General features: G+C 46.1%; 1 protein-coding gene across 5 annotated transcripts in view; it reads right to left on the bottom strand.

Moving 5' to 3' along the window:
* Nucleotides 1-18276, bottom strand: part of LOC126272337 (pro-interleukin-16-like) — a 612371-nt gene that overhangs the window by 52118 nt on the left and 541977 nt on the right. For all 5 annotated transcript variants that reach the window (XM_049975121.1, XM_049975122.1, XM_049975123.1 and 2 more), the window contains exon 2: nucleotides 17908-18269. In XM_049975121.1, the coding sequence (XP_049831078.1) occupies nucleotides 17908-18269 (362 nt within the window). The remainder of the gene's footprint in view (nucleotides 1-17907; nucleotides 18270-18276) is intronic.

The following is an 18276-nucleotide window of genomic DNA, read 5'->3' as shown; positions in this document are numbered from 1 at the left end:
GAGCCATACAGAAATATTGCCAGGCATCACCTCTCGACATTTGTCCCCGTATTATGGAAATTGAAGAGCGGAGTGGTGGGAAAAAAAAGGAAAGAAAAGGAACTAATGATAACAGCTGCATACGGGCTGTATGTGGAATCGGCAGCGACGAGTGAAAATGTGTACTGGACCGGGACTCGAACCCGAGATTTCCACATTACCAGGCAGTTGGGTTAACCACAGCCGCGCGGGATTAGCCGAGCGGTCAAGGGCGCCGCAGTCATGGACTGTGCGTCTGGACCCGGTGGAGGTTCGAGTCCTCCCTCGGACATGGGTGTGTGTGTTTGGCCTTAGGATAATTTCTCGGGCAAGGATGTATGTGTTTGTCCTTAGGATAATTTAGATTAAGTAGTCGGTAAGCTTAGGGACTGATGACCTTAGCAGTTAAGCCCCATAAGATTTCACACACATTTGAAAATTTGGTTAACCACTGTTCACTCTGGGATGCCCTCCACGCTGCTAATTTTAGAATCCCGCTGGAGGTCGAATGTAAATGCGCATCCGAACTGAAGGCTGTGGATTCATTGCCCATCGAGGCGAATTAATTATACATGAATGCGCGGTGTCTTTTTTTTTTTTTTTCATTTCCGCTGATTCCAAATAAGGCCCGGTGCAGATAATATGATTTGTTCCTTCCCTTTCCTTTCTCCCCTATCCACCTTCAATTTACATAATATGCACCACAGGTGCGGATTCTGCCTGGTATATGTGCTTTCGGATATGTAAAAAAGAACAGGCATCACGCACTTATTATATATAACTTGCCCTCGTGTCATTACTAGTTCGTCTGTCGCGTGACATCTCGGTGGTTCCCGGGTAGTGTCCGCCACAGCAGTGCGTCCGTCGCGTGACATATCTCTGTGGTCACTGGATAGCGGCCGCCACAGCAGCTGGCGCACACAGGAGTAGGCGTAGCGGGCGCCCACGCCGCGGAGTCTCCGGCCTCTGCTGCTGCGATGAATGCGGCCGGTCGTTGCCTCCGGCCAGCTTCCGGTCGGCGGAAAAATCTTCCCTTGCGGCAACTTCTCTTCCTGCGCCGCTGCCCAATGCCAGCGACAAAGACCCCCTCTTCTCCATTCGATTCGGAGACAGTATTTTGCATCACAGCAGAATCTACCAAACGTGTCATATTGCGCTCTCTGACCGCTAGATAGCGACAACAATAAAAGACAGCGGGGCCAGAGATGATTATTAATAAGCAATCAAGTGTGCAAAAATTAACACATACCTGTGTGTGTGTTGAGATCTGAAAGAGACTAGCCGCACGTGTAAAAAATGTTCGCACGTCATGTATTATTAACCTTGCGAATGCATTACGTAAATGTTGTGTGTGAAAATATATTCAGGACAGGTTTAAAAAGTTATCTGAATATTTATCAGTCCACGAAAATGCATCATAACGATGTTGTACTCTCGTGAGGACCAGCAAGGCACGAGCAATAATGGAGGGAGACATCAATGTGTCACCGCAGCGTTCAAGAAGTATTTTAAAAAATTTCACGAAGGGACGTAAGAACATTTTTTTTTAATTTTTGTATCTTATGTATTCATGATGAAATCTTATTGTTCAATTTTTTTCTTCATTGGCTACGGTGACTGTTCGGATAGACCAAACCCCTTCTTTTTCAGATAACAAATTACAGAATGATCTTAAAAAATCATCTAACCCTTTAAATACTATTTCCCTTATCATTTCCAAATCCTTTTCCAAATGTTTTCCTACAATTGTAAGAATTAGTAAACGTACTATCGCCAAGTCTCCGTTCATTGCGTGAAATTTTGTTGATATTTAAAACCTGGCTACAAAAATGCGTATTTGTTTTATCACACACGTCTCGTTTCATTCAGATAAAACATCGACAGTGGTAGCACTTTACTCTGATTCCCACTTACGTATGGACGTGTACCCTACTTGCAGGTTTAACAAGTATTCCTCCGTTTCCGTACAGTTTTCGTTGGCGCGCAGCAATACGCATTTATTGACGCGAAATAGGGCAATATATTTTAACACAAATGCGTTATTTATGATTGTCTGATAAACGTACACGCTTCTGCTGTTTTGTACATTTTCACTGCTCAAGATACACAATGAAGGTAGTAGGTAGCACTATAATGGTTGGAAGACAAATTTGCTAACATACACTGGGGTGACAAAAAGTCATGGGATTCCTCCTAACATCGTGTCGGACATCCTTTTGCCCGATGTAGTACAGGAACTCTACGTGGTATGGACTCAAAGTCGTTGGACGTCCCCTGAAGAAATATTGAGCCATGCTGCCTCTATAGCCGTCCATAATTAAGAAAGTGTTGCAGGTAAAAGATTTTGTACACGGACGTTTCCACTGATCGACCCCGAACGTCCTGTGCCCACTGCTACCGTATTTGAATGTTGGTGTGTCAACATGTGACCACATAGGGCTGGTCTGCTGCAGCTGCTCTATGTTTATGTACGATGAAAGATGTGCTCCGAAACACTCGTGCGTGCACCAGCATTGCACTCTTTCCGCTGACATTCCACAGATCACTAACTATCCTTTACAGAGCAGACAAGCTTCCGAACCCCAAGATCTGTGAAGAGTCGTGGTCGTAAAACCAGTTAGCGCCTAGCGGTAGTTTCACTGCCCTTCTTTCCCTAGATGCTCACGACAGTAGCGCGTTAACATTCGACCAGCAGTTTTCGAGGTACTCGTTGACATGCTCTGCGTAATAATAATCTGCCCTTTGTCATATACGCTTATCTCAATGGATTTTCCCATTTGAAGCCTATATTTTCGCTAGGGTGATCCCTCGTCCATGTCTGCTCCGCTTACATACACTCCTGGAAATTGAAATAAGAACACCGTGAATTCATTGTCACAGGAAGGGGAAACTTTATTGACACATTCCTGGGGTCAGATACATCACATGATCAGACTGACAGAACCACAGGCACATAGACACAGGCAACAGAGCATGCACAGTGTCGGCACTAGTACAGTGTATATCCACCTTTCGCAGCAATGCAGGCTGCTATTCTCCCATGGAGACGATCGTAGAGATGCTGGATGTAGTCCTGTGGAACGGCTTGCCATGCCATTTCCACCTGGCGCCTCAGTTGGACCAGCGTTCGTGCTGGACGTGCAGACCCCGTGAGACGACGCCTCATCTAGTCCCAAACATTCTCAATGGGGGACAGATCCGGAGATCTTGCTGGCCAGGGTAGTTGACTTACACCTTCTAGAGCACGTTGGGTGGCACGGGATACATGCGGACGTTCATTGTCCTGTTGGAACAGCAAGTTCCCTTGCCGGTCTAGGAGTGGTAGAACGATGGGTTCGATGACGGTTTGGATGTACCGTGCACTATTCAGTGTCCCCCTCGACGATCACCAGAGGTGTACGGCCAGTGTAGGAGATCGCTCCCCACACCATGAGCCGGGTGTTGGCCCTGTGTGCCTCGGTCGTATGCAGTCCTAATTGTGGCGCTCACCTGCACGGCGCCAAACACGCATACGACCATCATTGGCACCAAGGCAGAAGCGACTCTCATCGCTGAAGACGACACGTCACCATTCGTCCCTCCATTCACACCTGTCGCGACACCACTGGAGGCGGGCTGCACGATGTTGGGGCGTGAGCGGAAGACGGCCTAACGGTGTGCGGGACCGTAGCCCAGCTTCATGGAGACGGTTGCGAATGGTCCTCGCCGATACCCCAGGAGCAACAGTGCCCCTAATTTGCTGGGAAGTGGCGGTGCGGTCCCCTACGGCACTGCGTAGGCTCCTACGGTCTTGGCGTGCATCCGTGCTTCGCTGCGGTCCGATCCCAGGTCGACGGGCACGTGCACCTTCCGCCGACTACTGGCGACAACATCGATGTACTGTGGAGACCTCACGCCCCACGTGTTGAGCAATTCGGCGGTACGTCCACCCGGCCTCCCGCATGCCCACTATACGCCCTCGCTCAAAGTCCGTCAACTGCACATACAGTTCACGTCCACGCTGTCGCGGCATGCTACCAGTGTTAAAGACTGCGATGGAGCTCCGTATGCCACGGCAAACTGACTGACACTGACGGCGGCGGTGCACAAATGCTGCGCAGCTAGCGCCATTCGACGGCCAACACAGCGGTTCCTGGTGTGTCCGCTGTGCCGTGCGTGTGATCATTGCTTGTACAACCCTCTTGCAGTGTCCGGAGCAAGTATGGTGGGTCTGACACACCGGTGTCAATGTGTTCTTTTTTCCATTTCCAGGAGTGTATTTGTTACCACGACACGTGTGCGCAAAGCCACGAGGCGGCATCCAACATTGCGGTAGGTAATGGTCACAATGTTTTGGCTTATCAGTGTATATATGTTCATGTGGTTCCATACGTTTTGGCATTCGGTAGCTTTGCTGTTAAGTCATACACAGTATCCGTAAGTCAGGTGCAATTCAAAGCCTTTCAAACTACAGTCAACGCCAAATTCTAAATGCATTCTTTATTATTAGCTAAACTAATCAGACAATAGTGAAAGCTCTATAAGTAACTATCCGCTGAACAGGTTTCGTAAGTGACCGACAACTAGTCGCCTACTATACATCGACAGTTAAAAAAAAAACAGTGGAGGGGAGGGATTATAAAATATTAGCCCGCGAGAGATCAAATTAGGCCAAAAAATAAGCAAATTTAAATGCTGATTTGTGGATTCTGAATCAAAGGCTAACAATAATTATCCTTGTCACCAAAAAGACGTCACCCACGCTCTCAAATCTCGTGATGGTTTAGTTTCAATCAACAATGAGGTCACAGCAGCATCCAATGAAATTTCCCACGGGAACTTCTCTTGGTGACCTTCGTTTCGCTAGCAGGGCAGCGCAACTTCCGTTGCATTTATCAGGAAGGTCGTACTAGAAAGCTTCCTGTTTTCGTGTTGGTGGTAAGGCCGGACGGTTATCTACAACATTAACTCGTTAACACCGGACTATAAAAATGATGGGGGAGGAGTGCTTAACAGGACGAAAGTTTAAGGGTGTGCAGGTCATGGTTTGCAGACTATTCGTCATCAACAAGCAGTTCCTATTCACGGAAAAACAGAAACGTACTGTCTATGGGAGAAAATTACATTTTTCTTTCCTTAAGACACAATAACAGAACACTGTCCAGAATGAGATTTTCACTCTGCAGCGGAGTGTGCGCTGATATGAAAATTCCTGGCAGATTAAAACTGTGTGCGGGACCGAGACTCGAACTCGGTCCGGTCCAAGTTCGAGTCTCGGTCCGGCACACAGTTTTAATCTGCCAGGAAGCAACAGAACATTTTTACAATCGTTAGTGGTTTCGGTTATACAAATGGTTCACAGCACTGTCATACAACTAATAGCTAACGTCTGTTACCGCTTTCTGTAACTGTGTCTACATGAAATAAAAAGAAGTGTACAGCTTCTGCTCTGATTGTATTTGACATTCACGAGGGCGGATGGGGGGGAGGGGGAGGGGCAATTCGTGAAGGACCACATCAAATCATTCAGAAGACAGATGATAAAAGAAACGCATGGGCTGAAGGTGGACTGCCGCCCAGTCTACTATAGTTCCTCCACAGAACTAGGTAGCTGTGCAACGACACTCTCTCCCCCCCCCCCCCCCCCCAACCGGCCACAACGAGCCAGTAACGTTAAAATTTAGCTATTGTGAAGCCCACAAAAGATTTGGTATCTCAATTGAATGCTTACCAAACTAATCTCGGACACTAACGCCATTGAGCGGGAGAATTCTCGGCAGATGAAATCCCCTGGCGTGAGTCAACGCCTACGCTATTGAATGAAGACGGTCATCTATATTGGTTTCACAGAAACTACCCTGTATCCGTGGTAAACCAATAGTAAACCACGACATGGTCCGTAAATCCATTATAGCCCCCAATTCGATTCTCAGGTTTGCACTGGTGTTCCCAATATGTGAAAACATCCTACAGCAGGGAACAGTGTGAAAGTAGAGTCGTACCGCTATATTAAATGTTCCTACTAGACGGTAGTCCATGTGTTGTCTTCTTTCATCTACACCTACATGATGACCTGAAGTTGACACTCAAGGACTTGGATAAGGGTTATAGAACCACTTTCAGATTATTTCTCGACCGCTTCATTCTTGAACAGCACGTGGCAGACATGAATTTCTGAATCTTTTTGGCGAGTTCTGATTTCTCTTATGTTATTCCGACTGTCATTTATTGTTAGGTAAGTGGGAGTCACCTAATTATATTTGTGCATTTCGTGAAAACATCTCGCCGCGATGAAAAACTTTTTTTTTTTTTTTTTTTTTTTTTTTAATAATCGCCATCCCAACTTCGGCTTCACATCCGTGGCAACCTCCCCCACACTTCGTATATAATACAAAACGAGCTGCCCTCCTTTCAACTTTTTCGATGTTTTCCGTCAGTTCTAACTTTTAAGGACCCATATCGCGCACCAGTTCCCCGGAAGAAGAAAGGATAAGGCAATGTGAGTGTCTCTTGACTGGTTGCAACTTCTAAGTGTTCTACTGATAAAGCGCAGTCTTTGGGTCGTCTTCGCCTCAATATTTTGTATGTGATGGTTCCTACTTAACTGAAACAACCTTTAAATTAGTGTGACTTATCACGTAACCGAAGTTTAAAGAATTCCTTTTAGTACTAATGTGGAGAACTTCACACATTTTATTGTGTTACAGTCAATTGCCACCATACGGATAGCTCGACTAAATCATTTTGCAAATCGTTTTGATCTTCTGATGACTTTAATAGACGGTGAACGACAGCATGACCTTCAAACAACGTCAGTGAGCTACTCAGATTGTCTCCTAAATATTTAGATTACCGACGGCTGGGGGACTATATCATTCATTCGATGACTTACCGACAAGTACCACGAACTCTCACCTTTCCGAAAGGAAAACGAAAATCCAATCGTAACTGACATCCAAGAGCAAGCAATTCGATTGGAAGCCCCTTGTGATGAACCATTACGAAAGCCGTCCGGAAATGTAGAAAAATGGAATGAAACTTTGTATTCCTTGTCAATAGAATTCTTTATTTCGTTGAATAAAGTAGCCAGTTGCGTTTCACAAGAACGACATTTTCTGAATTCGTACTGACTTTGCGTCAACAGATTGCGATCTTCAAGACATCTCATAATTTTCGGACACAGTATGTGTTCTGAAATCCTAATGAAAATCTATGTCAGTGATATGGGTCTATAATTTGGGGATTACTTCTGTTTCCTTTCTTGGGTGTTGGTGTGAACTGTGCAACAGGCCTTTCACTAGCGTTTGTAGGCGATTCTTAAATAGGGAGTATTCACTCAACATATTCCGAAAGGAATCTAACCGGACCTGAAGACTTAACTTTATTGTGTGGCTTGTGGTTCAAATGACTCTGAGTACTATGGGACTTGACATCTGAGGTCATCAGTCCCCTAGAACTCAGAACTACTTAAACCTAACTAACCTAAGGTCATCACACACACCGATGCGACCGGAGTATTGAGTGGCTTACCTTGCTTTGGTACACCGGGGGTATCTACTTATAAGTTACTTATGTTGTTAGCTGTTCTTGATTCGAACGAAGTCTGGAATATTTAGTTTATCGCATTTGGTAAAAGAATTTCGGAAAACTGTGTTTAGTATGTCGGCTTTAATGACACTGTAGTCAGTAATACTACCTTTGTCAGCACGCGGTGAAGTTATCGATTGTGATTCTGATCGTATGTAAAGCATACCCGCGGTAGCTGGTATGCTTTGCATACAACCAGAAACACTTTGGATTCTCTGCCAGATTTTTGAAACAGAGTTTCGCTTTGCAAACTATTAAAAGTACCTCGCAATGAAGTCTGTGTTAAATTTCCAGTCTGTGTAAAACCACGGCAATCTTGGATATTTTTCGTTGTTTTAAATTTGGCATGCTTTTTTTCGTTGCTCCTTCAACTGTGTTGTTACCTGTTTTGTGTACCATTAGACATCAATTCCGTCTTCTGCCATTTTATATGCATGAATCTCTCAACTGCCCTCGATACTATTTCTTTAAATGTATGCCACTTCTGGTCTACGATGACAGTTTTACTTTGGAAGGTGCCACGCAAATTTTTATCTGTTTTTTTAGACATGTTATCAGTTTATTTTTTGTGGATTTGGATCTTACAGCATTCAGACCTTGGGGGTCACTAAAGCGTCATAAAGCTCTGTATCCGCTTAGTATTGTTTATTGGTAAGAGGTCTAATGCGTTATAGCAATCACATTAAGCATGGGCTCCTGAACAAACTGCTTGTGAGCTTCTAAACTAACTGCTTAAAATAATTTAAGGAGAAAGCATTTAGCACAATTTAGGATGATGTTTGATGCCTACCACTGGCTTTAAACACACATTTTTGCAACTTATCGAGGACAGATTGATCGATTACCTATTCAAAATTGGACTGGCATTTTCCTTCAACCTGAGTCGCGGATCGGCAAAACGAACCAATTATTAATTTATTCTGTTATCAAGTACGACCTCTACCCATATTAACTAACAGTAACTAATTCAATTTCACTATAAGACAGACTACTTTTAAGTGCAATAAATACACCACCATACATTGACTTCAATCTAACCTCGGGCTTTAGCCAGCTAGGTTCGTAATCGATGCTCTCAGCGATGCCAAAGATGGTGAGCTCTGCCTTCGTCTTGCAAGCAGTCCTTCCCTCTTTAGCTAGCCGCCAGAAACCAGAGAGTATCTCTTCCGATCAAAAGAGATATTATACATCCTGAGTCCCGGCATGAGCCACCACCTGCAGTTCGGTGCATTCTGTGTTCTTCGTAGTATTTGGAAGGAGCAGTTCCACATGCGGGTCAACTTCCCCAAGTATGCATACTGAGTACATACTGGATTTCTTCCTCTATTTGGCAACCATGCCACTAAGGGGCTCCTGAGATTGGAGTTCACAACTACTAATAATCCCACCCTTTGTGAATGCCCACACCTTGGAAACCGAAAGGCTTCCAGTGAAACAGGGCAAACGACTGCAAGTGGCCTAGGATCTTTGTCAGCCACAGATAGCGGCTGAAACCTGTTTGTCAGATATATCTAGGAGGTCTTGGTCCCCCGGAAAGCATTTAGCTGCCTGTCACACTTTGAAACGGCTTTCCACTCGACCACAGGTCAGGGGTCAACCTCAATGTTGGCAATAACCGAGCCGATCAAAGCAGTGCGCCAATTGGGGGACACGTGAGACATGCTGGGCGTCCCTTCGGATCCCCACGTCTGCAGCAGTGATGCCCATTGGCAACAGCTGGGTGACAGCTAGCACAGCATGGAGATGTCAGCGGAGGGTCTCCAACACCGCATCCGAACACAACATTCTCTCAGCCCTTTTCATCACCGAAAACAGTGGAAACCTACACTCTACAAACAAGAGAGAAATTTAAGAGTAAACTACAAAAGCACACATGTAAAGCTAAATAAAAATTCCCTTCTGTTTATAAGTTTGGTATATAATGAACAGGGAATGATCTACTCTCCCGGTGTTGCACAAACAGAAATGGGTGCCTCAATCAATGAAACCTATTCCTGCCACTCATTTGGTTTGGCACTGACAGATATTATGTCAATTTTTTAGTACTGTTTTACCCCATGTTTCCGTTAACGTTGTCTCTTTTGGATGCTTATTAAACTCTGTGATAGTTTTCTCATAATCGAGCTTATTAAAAGTAGAGTACAATTACACTTCTCCTGTAAGTTTAGTTTTTCTTTCAGTATTGTTTTTGGCGATGTGGTTCTGTGGCTGTGTAGGTGCCAGCTCTTTTATGTTAGGTTAATACACAGAGACGCCAAAAAGTAATGGAATAGCGATATGGTCATATACACATGGCGATAGTATCGTGTACACAAAGTATAAAAGAGCAGCGCATTGTCGGAGCTGTCATTTGTATTCGGGTGATCCACGTGAAAAGATTTGCAACGTGATTTTGGCCAAACGACGGGACTAAAAGACTTTGAACGCGGAATAGTAGTTGAAGCTAGACGCACGACACTCCATTTCGAAAATCGTTAGAGAAATCAATGTTCCGAGATTCACAACGTGAAGAGTATGCCGTGAATACCAAATTTCAGGCACTGCTTCCCACCACAGACAAGGCAAATGCCGTTGCTAACAGCACGACATCGCCTGCAGTGCTTCTCCTGGGCTCTTGATCATATCGATTGAACCCTAAACGACATAGCCTAGTCAGATGAGTCCCAATTTCAGTTGGTAAGAGCTGATGGTAAGGTTAGAGCGTGGCGCGGACACCACGAAGCCATGGACCCAACATGTCAACATAAAGCTGTACATTGTACAAGTTGGTGGTGGTTGTGTAACGGTGTGGGTTGTGTTTACATGGAATGGAATAGGTCCTCTGGTCAAACTAAACCGACCGTTGACTGTATATGGTTGTATTTGGGTAGTCTGAGACTATTTGCAGCCATTCGCATACGTCACCGGGCCACAATTGTTCGTAACTGGTTTGAAGAACATTTCGCATTATTCGAACGAATGATCTGGCCACTCAGATCGCCCGACATGAATCCCGTCGAACATTTATGAGACATAATCGAGGGGTCAGTTCGTGCACAAAATGCTGCGCAAGCAACACTTCCGCAATAATGGACTAAGATAGAAGGAGCATGGCTCCGTATTTTTGCAGGGGACTTTCAGCGACTTGTTGAGTCCATGCAACGTCGAGTTGGAGCACTTCGCCGGACAAAAGCAGTTATACCATGACTTCTGTCATCTCATCGTATTGCCTTGTACATCACTTGTAATTTCCTCATCCTGTACGCCGGTGCCTTCATGAACAAGAGCAGTCTCGTTGTAGTATCATGATACAGTAGTAGTCACATCGAGGTTACGGTACGTCAAGAAAATGAACAGAGTCCTGTGTAGTATTTTTAGTGGATGCACAGTACGGGGAATGACCTGCGCGTAACGGCTTGGCTGATAACACACTTCCCGGACAGCGTTCGTCCGCAGCCAGAGCCACAGTGGGCAAAAACTAGCCAGTTGCGTAGGATCCTTATCACACTTCCAACGGCCGCCTCAAGCTACAAACAGGAAAACTGCAACAGCCGTCACGCCACGAGTCCACTCTCCTAATACAAGCTGAGAATGATGTTACGCGAAGACGCCATTATCGACAGCCCACGGTCGTTTTGCCCTTGGGAATGTATCACGAGAAAGTACTTCCTATATGTTCACGTGTCATTTGCGTTCATGTAAGGTATTTTTCGCACGAGCTGTATAGAAAACACCTCTGTCATTTTCTAGACTGAGTTGTATCATTCAATTCTAGACCATCTCAAGATGTGATACATTAGAGTCTCAAAATTCTTATTCATCATTTCCATACTCTAACCAGACGTGTCGTTTTTACTTCTGAAGTGTCTCCCTACAGTTAAATCTAGATTACTGTGACACTGTGATTTATTTAGAGCTTCAGCTAGTTACAAGAACAAAGCAAGATGGCATTATGCTTAAAATACTAGACTGGAGCCACTTTCGCGAGGATCTAGATTATATTCATAACCTGCAAACCACTGAAGTGCTTGGCAGAGGGTTATGTTCCATACTGCCAGTTATAAGGACTTTTCCCCGTTTAATTCACGTATGGAGCGTAGAAAGAATGACTGTTTAAATGCTTCTGTACGTGGCACAGTTAAACTAATCTTGTACTCACTATCCATAGAGTCATCGTCATTAAAGGCCGGTACTTGCAACTTTGTAAGTAGGCCTTCTCAGGATAGTTCACGTCTATCTTTAAGAGCCTAACAGTTCAGTTTCTTCATCATCGCAATGACACTCCTCCATAGATCACACAAACCTGTGGTCATTCGTGCTGCCCTTCTCTGTATCGTTCAATATCCCCAGTTAGTCATATTTGGTACGACTCTCGCACACTTGACCAATATTTTAGTATCAGTCACATGAGTGATGTGTAATCTCCTTTGTAGTCTGATTGCGTTTTCCTAGCATTCTATCAATAAAGCGAGGTCTGTTACCTGTTTTACCCACGACTTAGCCTACTTGATCAGTCCATTTCATATCCCTACGTAGTGTTCAGTCCATATATTCGCAGGTGTTTACCGATTCCAACCGTGAATAGTCACAGATTACTGCGTTTTTTTTGTTTTTTTTTCCGTTTTGTGAAGTGCATTACATTTTTGTGCGTTTCCACGTCTTGAACCACATTAAAAACTGATCAAAATCTGACTGAATATTTATGCAGCTTCTTTCAGGCGCTAACGGCCTTGCCGCAGTTGTAACAACGGTTCGCGTCGGACCACGGAAGTTACGTGCTGTCGGGCTTGGTTGGCATTTGGTTGCGTGACCGTCTGTGTTTGCCGAGCGCTGTTGGCAAGCGGGGTGCACTCAGGCCCTGTGAAGCCAAGCGAGCAGCTATTTGACTGAAGAGTAACTGCCTCGATCTCCAAACCTGACAACGGCCAGGAGAGCGCTGTGCTGACTACATGCCCTCCAAATCCGCATGCAGTGACGCCTACCGGCTCAGGATGACACGGCAGTCGGTCGGTGCCGCTGGGCCTCCCGAGGCCTGGTCAGTCAGAGAGAGAGAGAGAGAGAGAGAGAGAGAGAGAGAGAGAGAGAGTTCTGTCACACTGCACTTCATTAAAGATAACTGCATCATCTGCAGAATGTCTGAGGTTACTACTAATATTGTTCGCAAGTTCATTAATATACACATCATGAACAGCAAGGGGCCGAAAAACACTTCCATGGTGGACACCCTATATTATAGTAGATTCCTCGCCTTACACGGAAGTGAATGCAAGTAAAAAATATAGACGCTCCATTTGCGTGTAAAGTTCGAATGATTCAACCGTGGCAGATGTGCACCACACTATTGAATGCTATTTCAATATTTGATGTATAGTCAATGTTTGATGTATTCCGTATCTACCAGGTGGCCACTGGGGGCTAAACCGCACAATAACCCTAGGTTCGGTGTGGGGTGAGTGGACTGCTGAAACCTCAAGTTTCCTTTAATTTACGTCTATGGTAACAAACTTTTTCTTGACAGATTACCGGTAATAATAATGACCATCATCAGATCTGCAGCAAAAAATACGAAAAACATAAATACACTCGCAGAGTGTCTAGAGCTAAAAACAATAAATAGACCATAATGAAAAGTACTACTGATATGGGGTTGAGTACCACTGCAGGCTCCAGTGGGGACGAAGCCTCTCCGTCGTTTCTAGGTCCCCAGTTCCATAGAGTAACAAAACAACACAACACAACCAAAGATGTACTGTCCGCCATGTTTCCCCTCAAGTATACGACATTCATACGAGAAATGGAGTCAAGTGTTACTCAGTTTGTGCATATATGTTTATGACAACCATGTATAAATAATCACAATAAATATTGCTTTCAACTTTGCCAATTGCGAAAATATCTTAGAAATCGAAAAATATTGAGACAAACTCCTTCAGTATGGTTTTCGACTGGGGGAAGAAACGCAATTCTATACAATTAGTTTCGTGTTTATAGCATGTACCTGCAGTAGTACACAATTGAGCTCCGTGTCCTGGTTGCTAGTTGCCACTGCGGCAATGTGGTACTAGTTTACAAATGTGTCACGTTACGAGTGCAAATTAAATGGATTGAAGAAATCTTCTTAAATATGAGTTCTACTCAGCTGTAAAGTGCACTAACCACTGCTTGTTTTTAGCATGTTTACGTTTCCATGTGATCCCGAACGAAGAGACAGATGTGCCACACATTGCCGCAGTGGCAACTAGCAACCAGGACACGGAGCTCAATTGTGTACTACTGCAGGTACATGCTATAAACACGAAACTAATTGTATAGAATTGCGTTTCTTCCCCCAGTCGAAAACCATACTGAAGGAGTTTGTCTCAATATTTTTCGATTTCTAAGATATTTTCGCAATTGGCAAAGTTGAAAGCAATATTTATTGTGATTATTTATACATGGTTGTCATAAACATATATGCACAAACTGAGTAACACTTGACTCCATTTCTTATAGGACCAGATATAATTAAGATATTTTCATAGTGGAGTGCCCATAGTTCACAGTAACATAATCTTCAGATTTAGTTTTTGGTAATAGGCCTAAATGAACATACTCCAAGGTTTGAGTTCGTGCATGGTCTAACTTCCCCTCTCTATAATAAGCTGCCGCATTTCTTAAAAAAAATCTAATTCAGATTAAAAATTAAACACTTTTGGGAGTGCCTATACATGGACAAAAACTTATAAATAGGCACAGTCATAACACAACTATTTGAAGAAATTGGTACCAAATTATTAACGCATTATATTTTAATATTTACGACCTACCACACTAGTACCGAGCCTATATATTTTAGCCGTGTAATATTACATTTTAATTCTTCTATTAAATGAAAAGGGTATTCTAAGTATCTCAATACACATTACTGTTTGGCACACTTCATACATGTAGTACCAGAAATACTGTAAGACGTTACGTGAAAAAGTTAGTGACCCATATGGTAAACACTGCCGAATCCTCAGAGTTGGGGAAAACATGGCGGACGGTTCAGCCTATTACACTGAAGAGCCAAAGAAATTGGTACACCTGCCTATTACCGTGTAGGACAACCGCGAGCACACAGAAGTGCCGCACAACAACGTTGCGTGGACTCGACTATTGTCTGACATAGTGCCAGAGGGAATTGACATCTTGAATCCTGCAGTGCTGTCCACAAATCCGGAAGAGTACGAGGGGATGGAGATATGTTCTAAACAGCACGTTGCAAGGCATCCCAGATGTGTTCAGTAACGTTCATGTCTGGGGAGTTTAGGGGCCAGCAGAAGTGTTTAAACTCAGATGAGTGTACCTGGAGCCACTCTGTAACTATTCTGGACGTGAGGGAGATCGCATTGTCCTGCTGGAATTGCCCAAGTCCTTCGGAATGCGTGATCAGACAGGATGCTTACGTACGTGTTACCTGTCACAGTCGTATCTAGACGTATCAGGTGTCCCATATCACTACAACACCACACGCCCTACACCACTGCAGACACTCCACCAGCTTGAACAGTCCCCTGCTGACACGCACGGTCTGTGAATTCATGAGGTCGTCTCCATACCCGTACACGTCCATCCGCTCGATACAATTTGAAACGAGACTCGTCCGACTACGCAACATCGTTCCAACCATCAACAGTCCAACGTCGGTGTTGACGGATAGACAAATGTAATGTATTGCGAATACGTAGAAAGAAGGATCCTTTATTGCATGATTATATGATAGCGGAAAACACTGGTAGCAGTTACTTCTGTAAAATATCTGGGAGTATGCGTACGGAACGATTTGAAGTGGAATGATCATATAAAATTAATTGGTGGTAAGGCGGGTAGCAGGTTGTGATTAATTGGGAGAGTCCTTAGAAAATGTAGTCCATCAATAAAGGAGGTGGCTTACACAACACTCGTTCGACCTGTACTTGAGTATTACTCATGAGTGTGGGATCTCTACCAGGTCGGGTTGACAGAGGAGATGGAGAAGATCCAAAGAAGAGCAGCGCGTTTGGTCACAGGGTTATTTGGTAAGCGTTACGGAGATGTTTAGCAAACTCAGGTGCTAGACTCTGCAAGAGAGGCGCTCTGCATCGCGGTGTAGCTTGCTGTCCAGGTTTCGAGGGGGTGCGTTTCTGGATGAGGTATCGAATATATTGCTTCCCCCTACTTATACCTTCCGAGGAGACCACGAATGTAAAATTAGAGAAATTCGAGCGCGCACGGAGGCTTTCCGGCAGTCGTTCTCCCGCGAACGATACGCGACTGGAACGGGAAAGGGAGGTAGTGACACTGGCACGTAAAAGGCCCTCCGCCACACACCGTTGGGTGGCTTGCGGAGTATAAATGTAGATGTAGATGTAGATGTAGGCGAGGCGTAAAGCTTTGTGTCGTGCAGTCCTCAAGGGTACACGAGTGTGTCTTCGGCTCCGAAACACATATGGATGATGTTTCGTTGAATGGTGCGCACGCAGACACTTGTTGATGACCCAGCATTGAAATCTGCAGCAATTTGCGGCAGCGTTGCACTTCTGTCACGTTGAATAATTCTGTTCTTTCTTCGTTGGTCCCGTTCTTGCAGGATCTTTTTCCGGACGCATCAATGTCGGCGATTTGATGTGTTACCCGATTCCTGATATTCACGGTAAACTGGTGAAAGGGTCGTACGGGATAATCCCCAGTTGAATTCTGTCTCGGAGATACTGTGTCCCATCGTTCGTGCACCGACTGTAACACCACGTTAAAACTTAAGTTAATTCTTGATAACCTACTGCAGTAGCAGCAGTAACCGATCTAACAACAGCGCAGTATTTTTGCCTGTTTATACACTCCTGGAAATTGAAATAAGAACACCGTGAATTCATTGTCCCAGGAAGGGGAAACTTTATTGACACATTCCTGGGGTCAGATACATCACATGATCACACTGACAGAACCACAGGCACATACACACAGGCAACAGAGCATGCACAATGTCGCCACTAGTACAGTGTATATCCACCTTTCGCAGCAATGCAGGCTGCTATTCTCCCATGGAGACGATCGTAGAGATGCTGGATGTAGTCGTGTGGAACGGCTTGCCATGCCATTTCGACCTGGCTACTCAGTTGGACCAGCGTTCGTGCTGGACGTGCAGACCGCGTGAGACGACGCTTCATCCAGTCACAAACATGCTCAATGGGGGACAGATCCGGAGATCTTGCTGGCCAGGGTAGTTGACTTTCACCTTCTAGAGCACGTTGGGTGGCAAGGGATACCTGCGGACGTGCATTGTCCTGTTGGAACAGCAACTTCCCTTGCCGGTCTAGGAATGGTAGAACGATGGGTTCGATGACGGTTTGGATGTTCCGTGCACTATTCAGTGTCCCCTCGACGATCACCAGAGGTGTACGGCCAGTGTAGGAGATCGCTCCCCACACCATGATGCCTGTGTGCATCGGTCGTATGCAGTCCTGATTGTGGCGCTCACCTGCACGGCGCCAAACACGCATACGACCATCATTGGCACCAAGGCAGAAGCGACTCTCATCGCTGAAGACGACACGTCTCCATTCGTCCCTCCATTCACGCCTGTCGCGACACCACTGGAGGCGAGCTGCACGAAGTTGGGGCGTGAGCGGAAGACGGCCTAACGGTGTGCGGGACTGTAGCCCAGCTTCATGGAGACGATTGCGAATGGTCCTCGCCGATACCCCAGGAGCAACAGTGTCCCTAATTTGCTGGGAAGTGGCGGTGCGGTCCCCTACGGCACTGCGTAGGATCCTACGGTCTTGGCGTGCATCCGTGCGTCGCTGCGGTCCGGACCCAGGTCGACGAGCACGTGCACCTTTCGCCGACCACTGGCGACAACATCGATGTACTGTGGAGACCTCACGCCCCACGTGTTGAGCAATTCGGCGGTACGTCCACCCGGATGCCCACTATACGCCTTCGCTCAAAGTCCGTCAACTGCACATACGGTTCACGTCCACGCTGTCGCGGCATGCTACCAGTGTTAAAGACTGCGATGGAGCTCCGTATGCCACGGCAAACTGGCTGACACTGACGGCGGCGGTGCACAAATGCTGCGCAGCTAGCGCCATTCGACGGCCAACACCGCGGTTCCTGGTGTGTCCGCTGTGCCGTGCGTGTGATCCGTGCTTGTACAGCCCTCTCGCTGTGTCCGGAGCAAGTATGGTGGGTCTGACACACCGGTGTCAATGTGTTTTTTTTTTCCATTTCCAGGAGTGTATATCACTGTATCTGGATACGGATGCCTATACCAGCTTCCTTAGCGCGAAGTTGGGAAATGACGTCACAGTGGCTGCGAGTTCATTTGTGATCCGTAGTACTCACCGGCTCGTGAACGGACAGCGCCCTGCGCTTGCGCAGTCCGGCGTGGAGGCGGCGGAGCAGCGGCACGGAGCCGCCCCCGCGGCCGGGCGTGGAGCCGCCGCCCCCGGGGGTGCCCGCCCCCTCGGGCTCAGAGGCGCGCTGGCGCGCGTCCAGCCGCTCTGCGGACCGGCTCAGCGCCGACGCCATGTGCGCGTGCCGCGGCGCCGACGCCGCCTTCACCTGGACGGGCGTCGCCGGCGCCTCCAGCAGCCGCTCCTGCTGCCCGGACCCTGGCGACGTCGACGTCGGCGTCGTGAACGACGAGCAGCGCCTGCGCAGCCGCCGCCACCGCTGCGAGATGCTCTTGTTCCACAGCGCCAAGTCTGCAAC

The sequence above is a fragment of the Schistocerca gregaria genome, chromosome 5, assembly GCF_023897955.1.
Source record: "Schistocerca gregaria isolate iqSchGreg1 chromosome 5, iqSchGreg1.2, whole genome shotgun sequence".
In the NCBI taxonomy this organism is placed as follows: Eukaryota; Metazoa; Arthropoda; class Insecta; order Orthoptera; family Acrididae; genus Schistocerca; species Schistocerca gregaria.
Note: the sequence above shows the minus strand (reverse complement) of the source record. Positions and strands in the feature narration are given on the sequence as shown.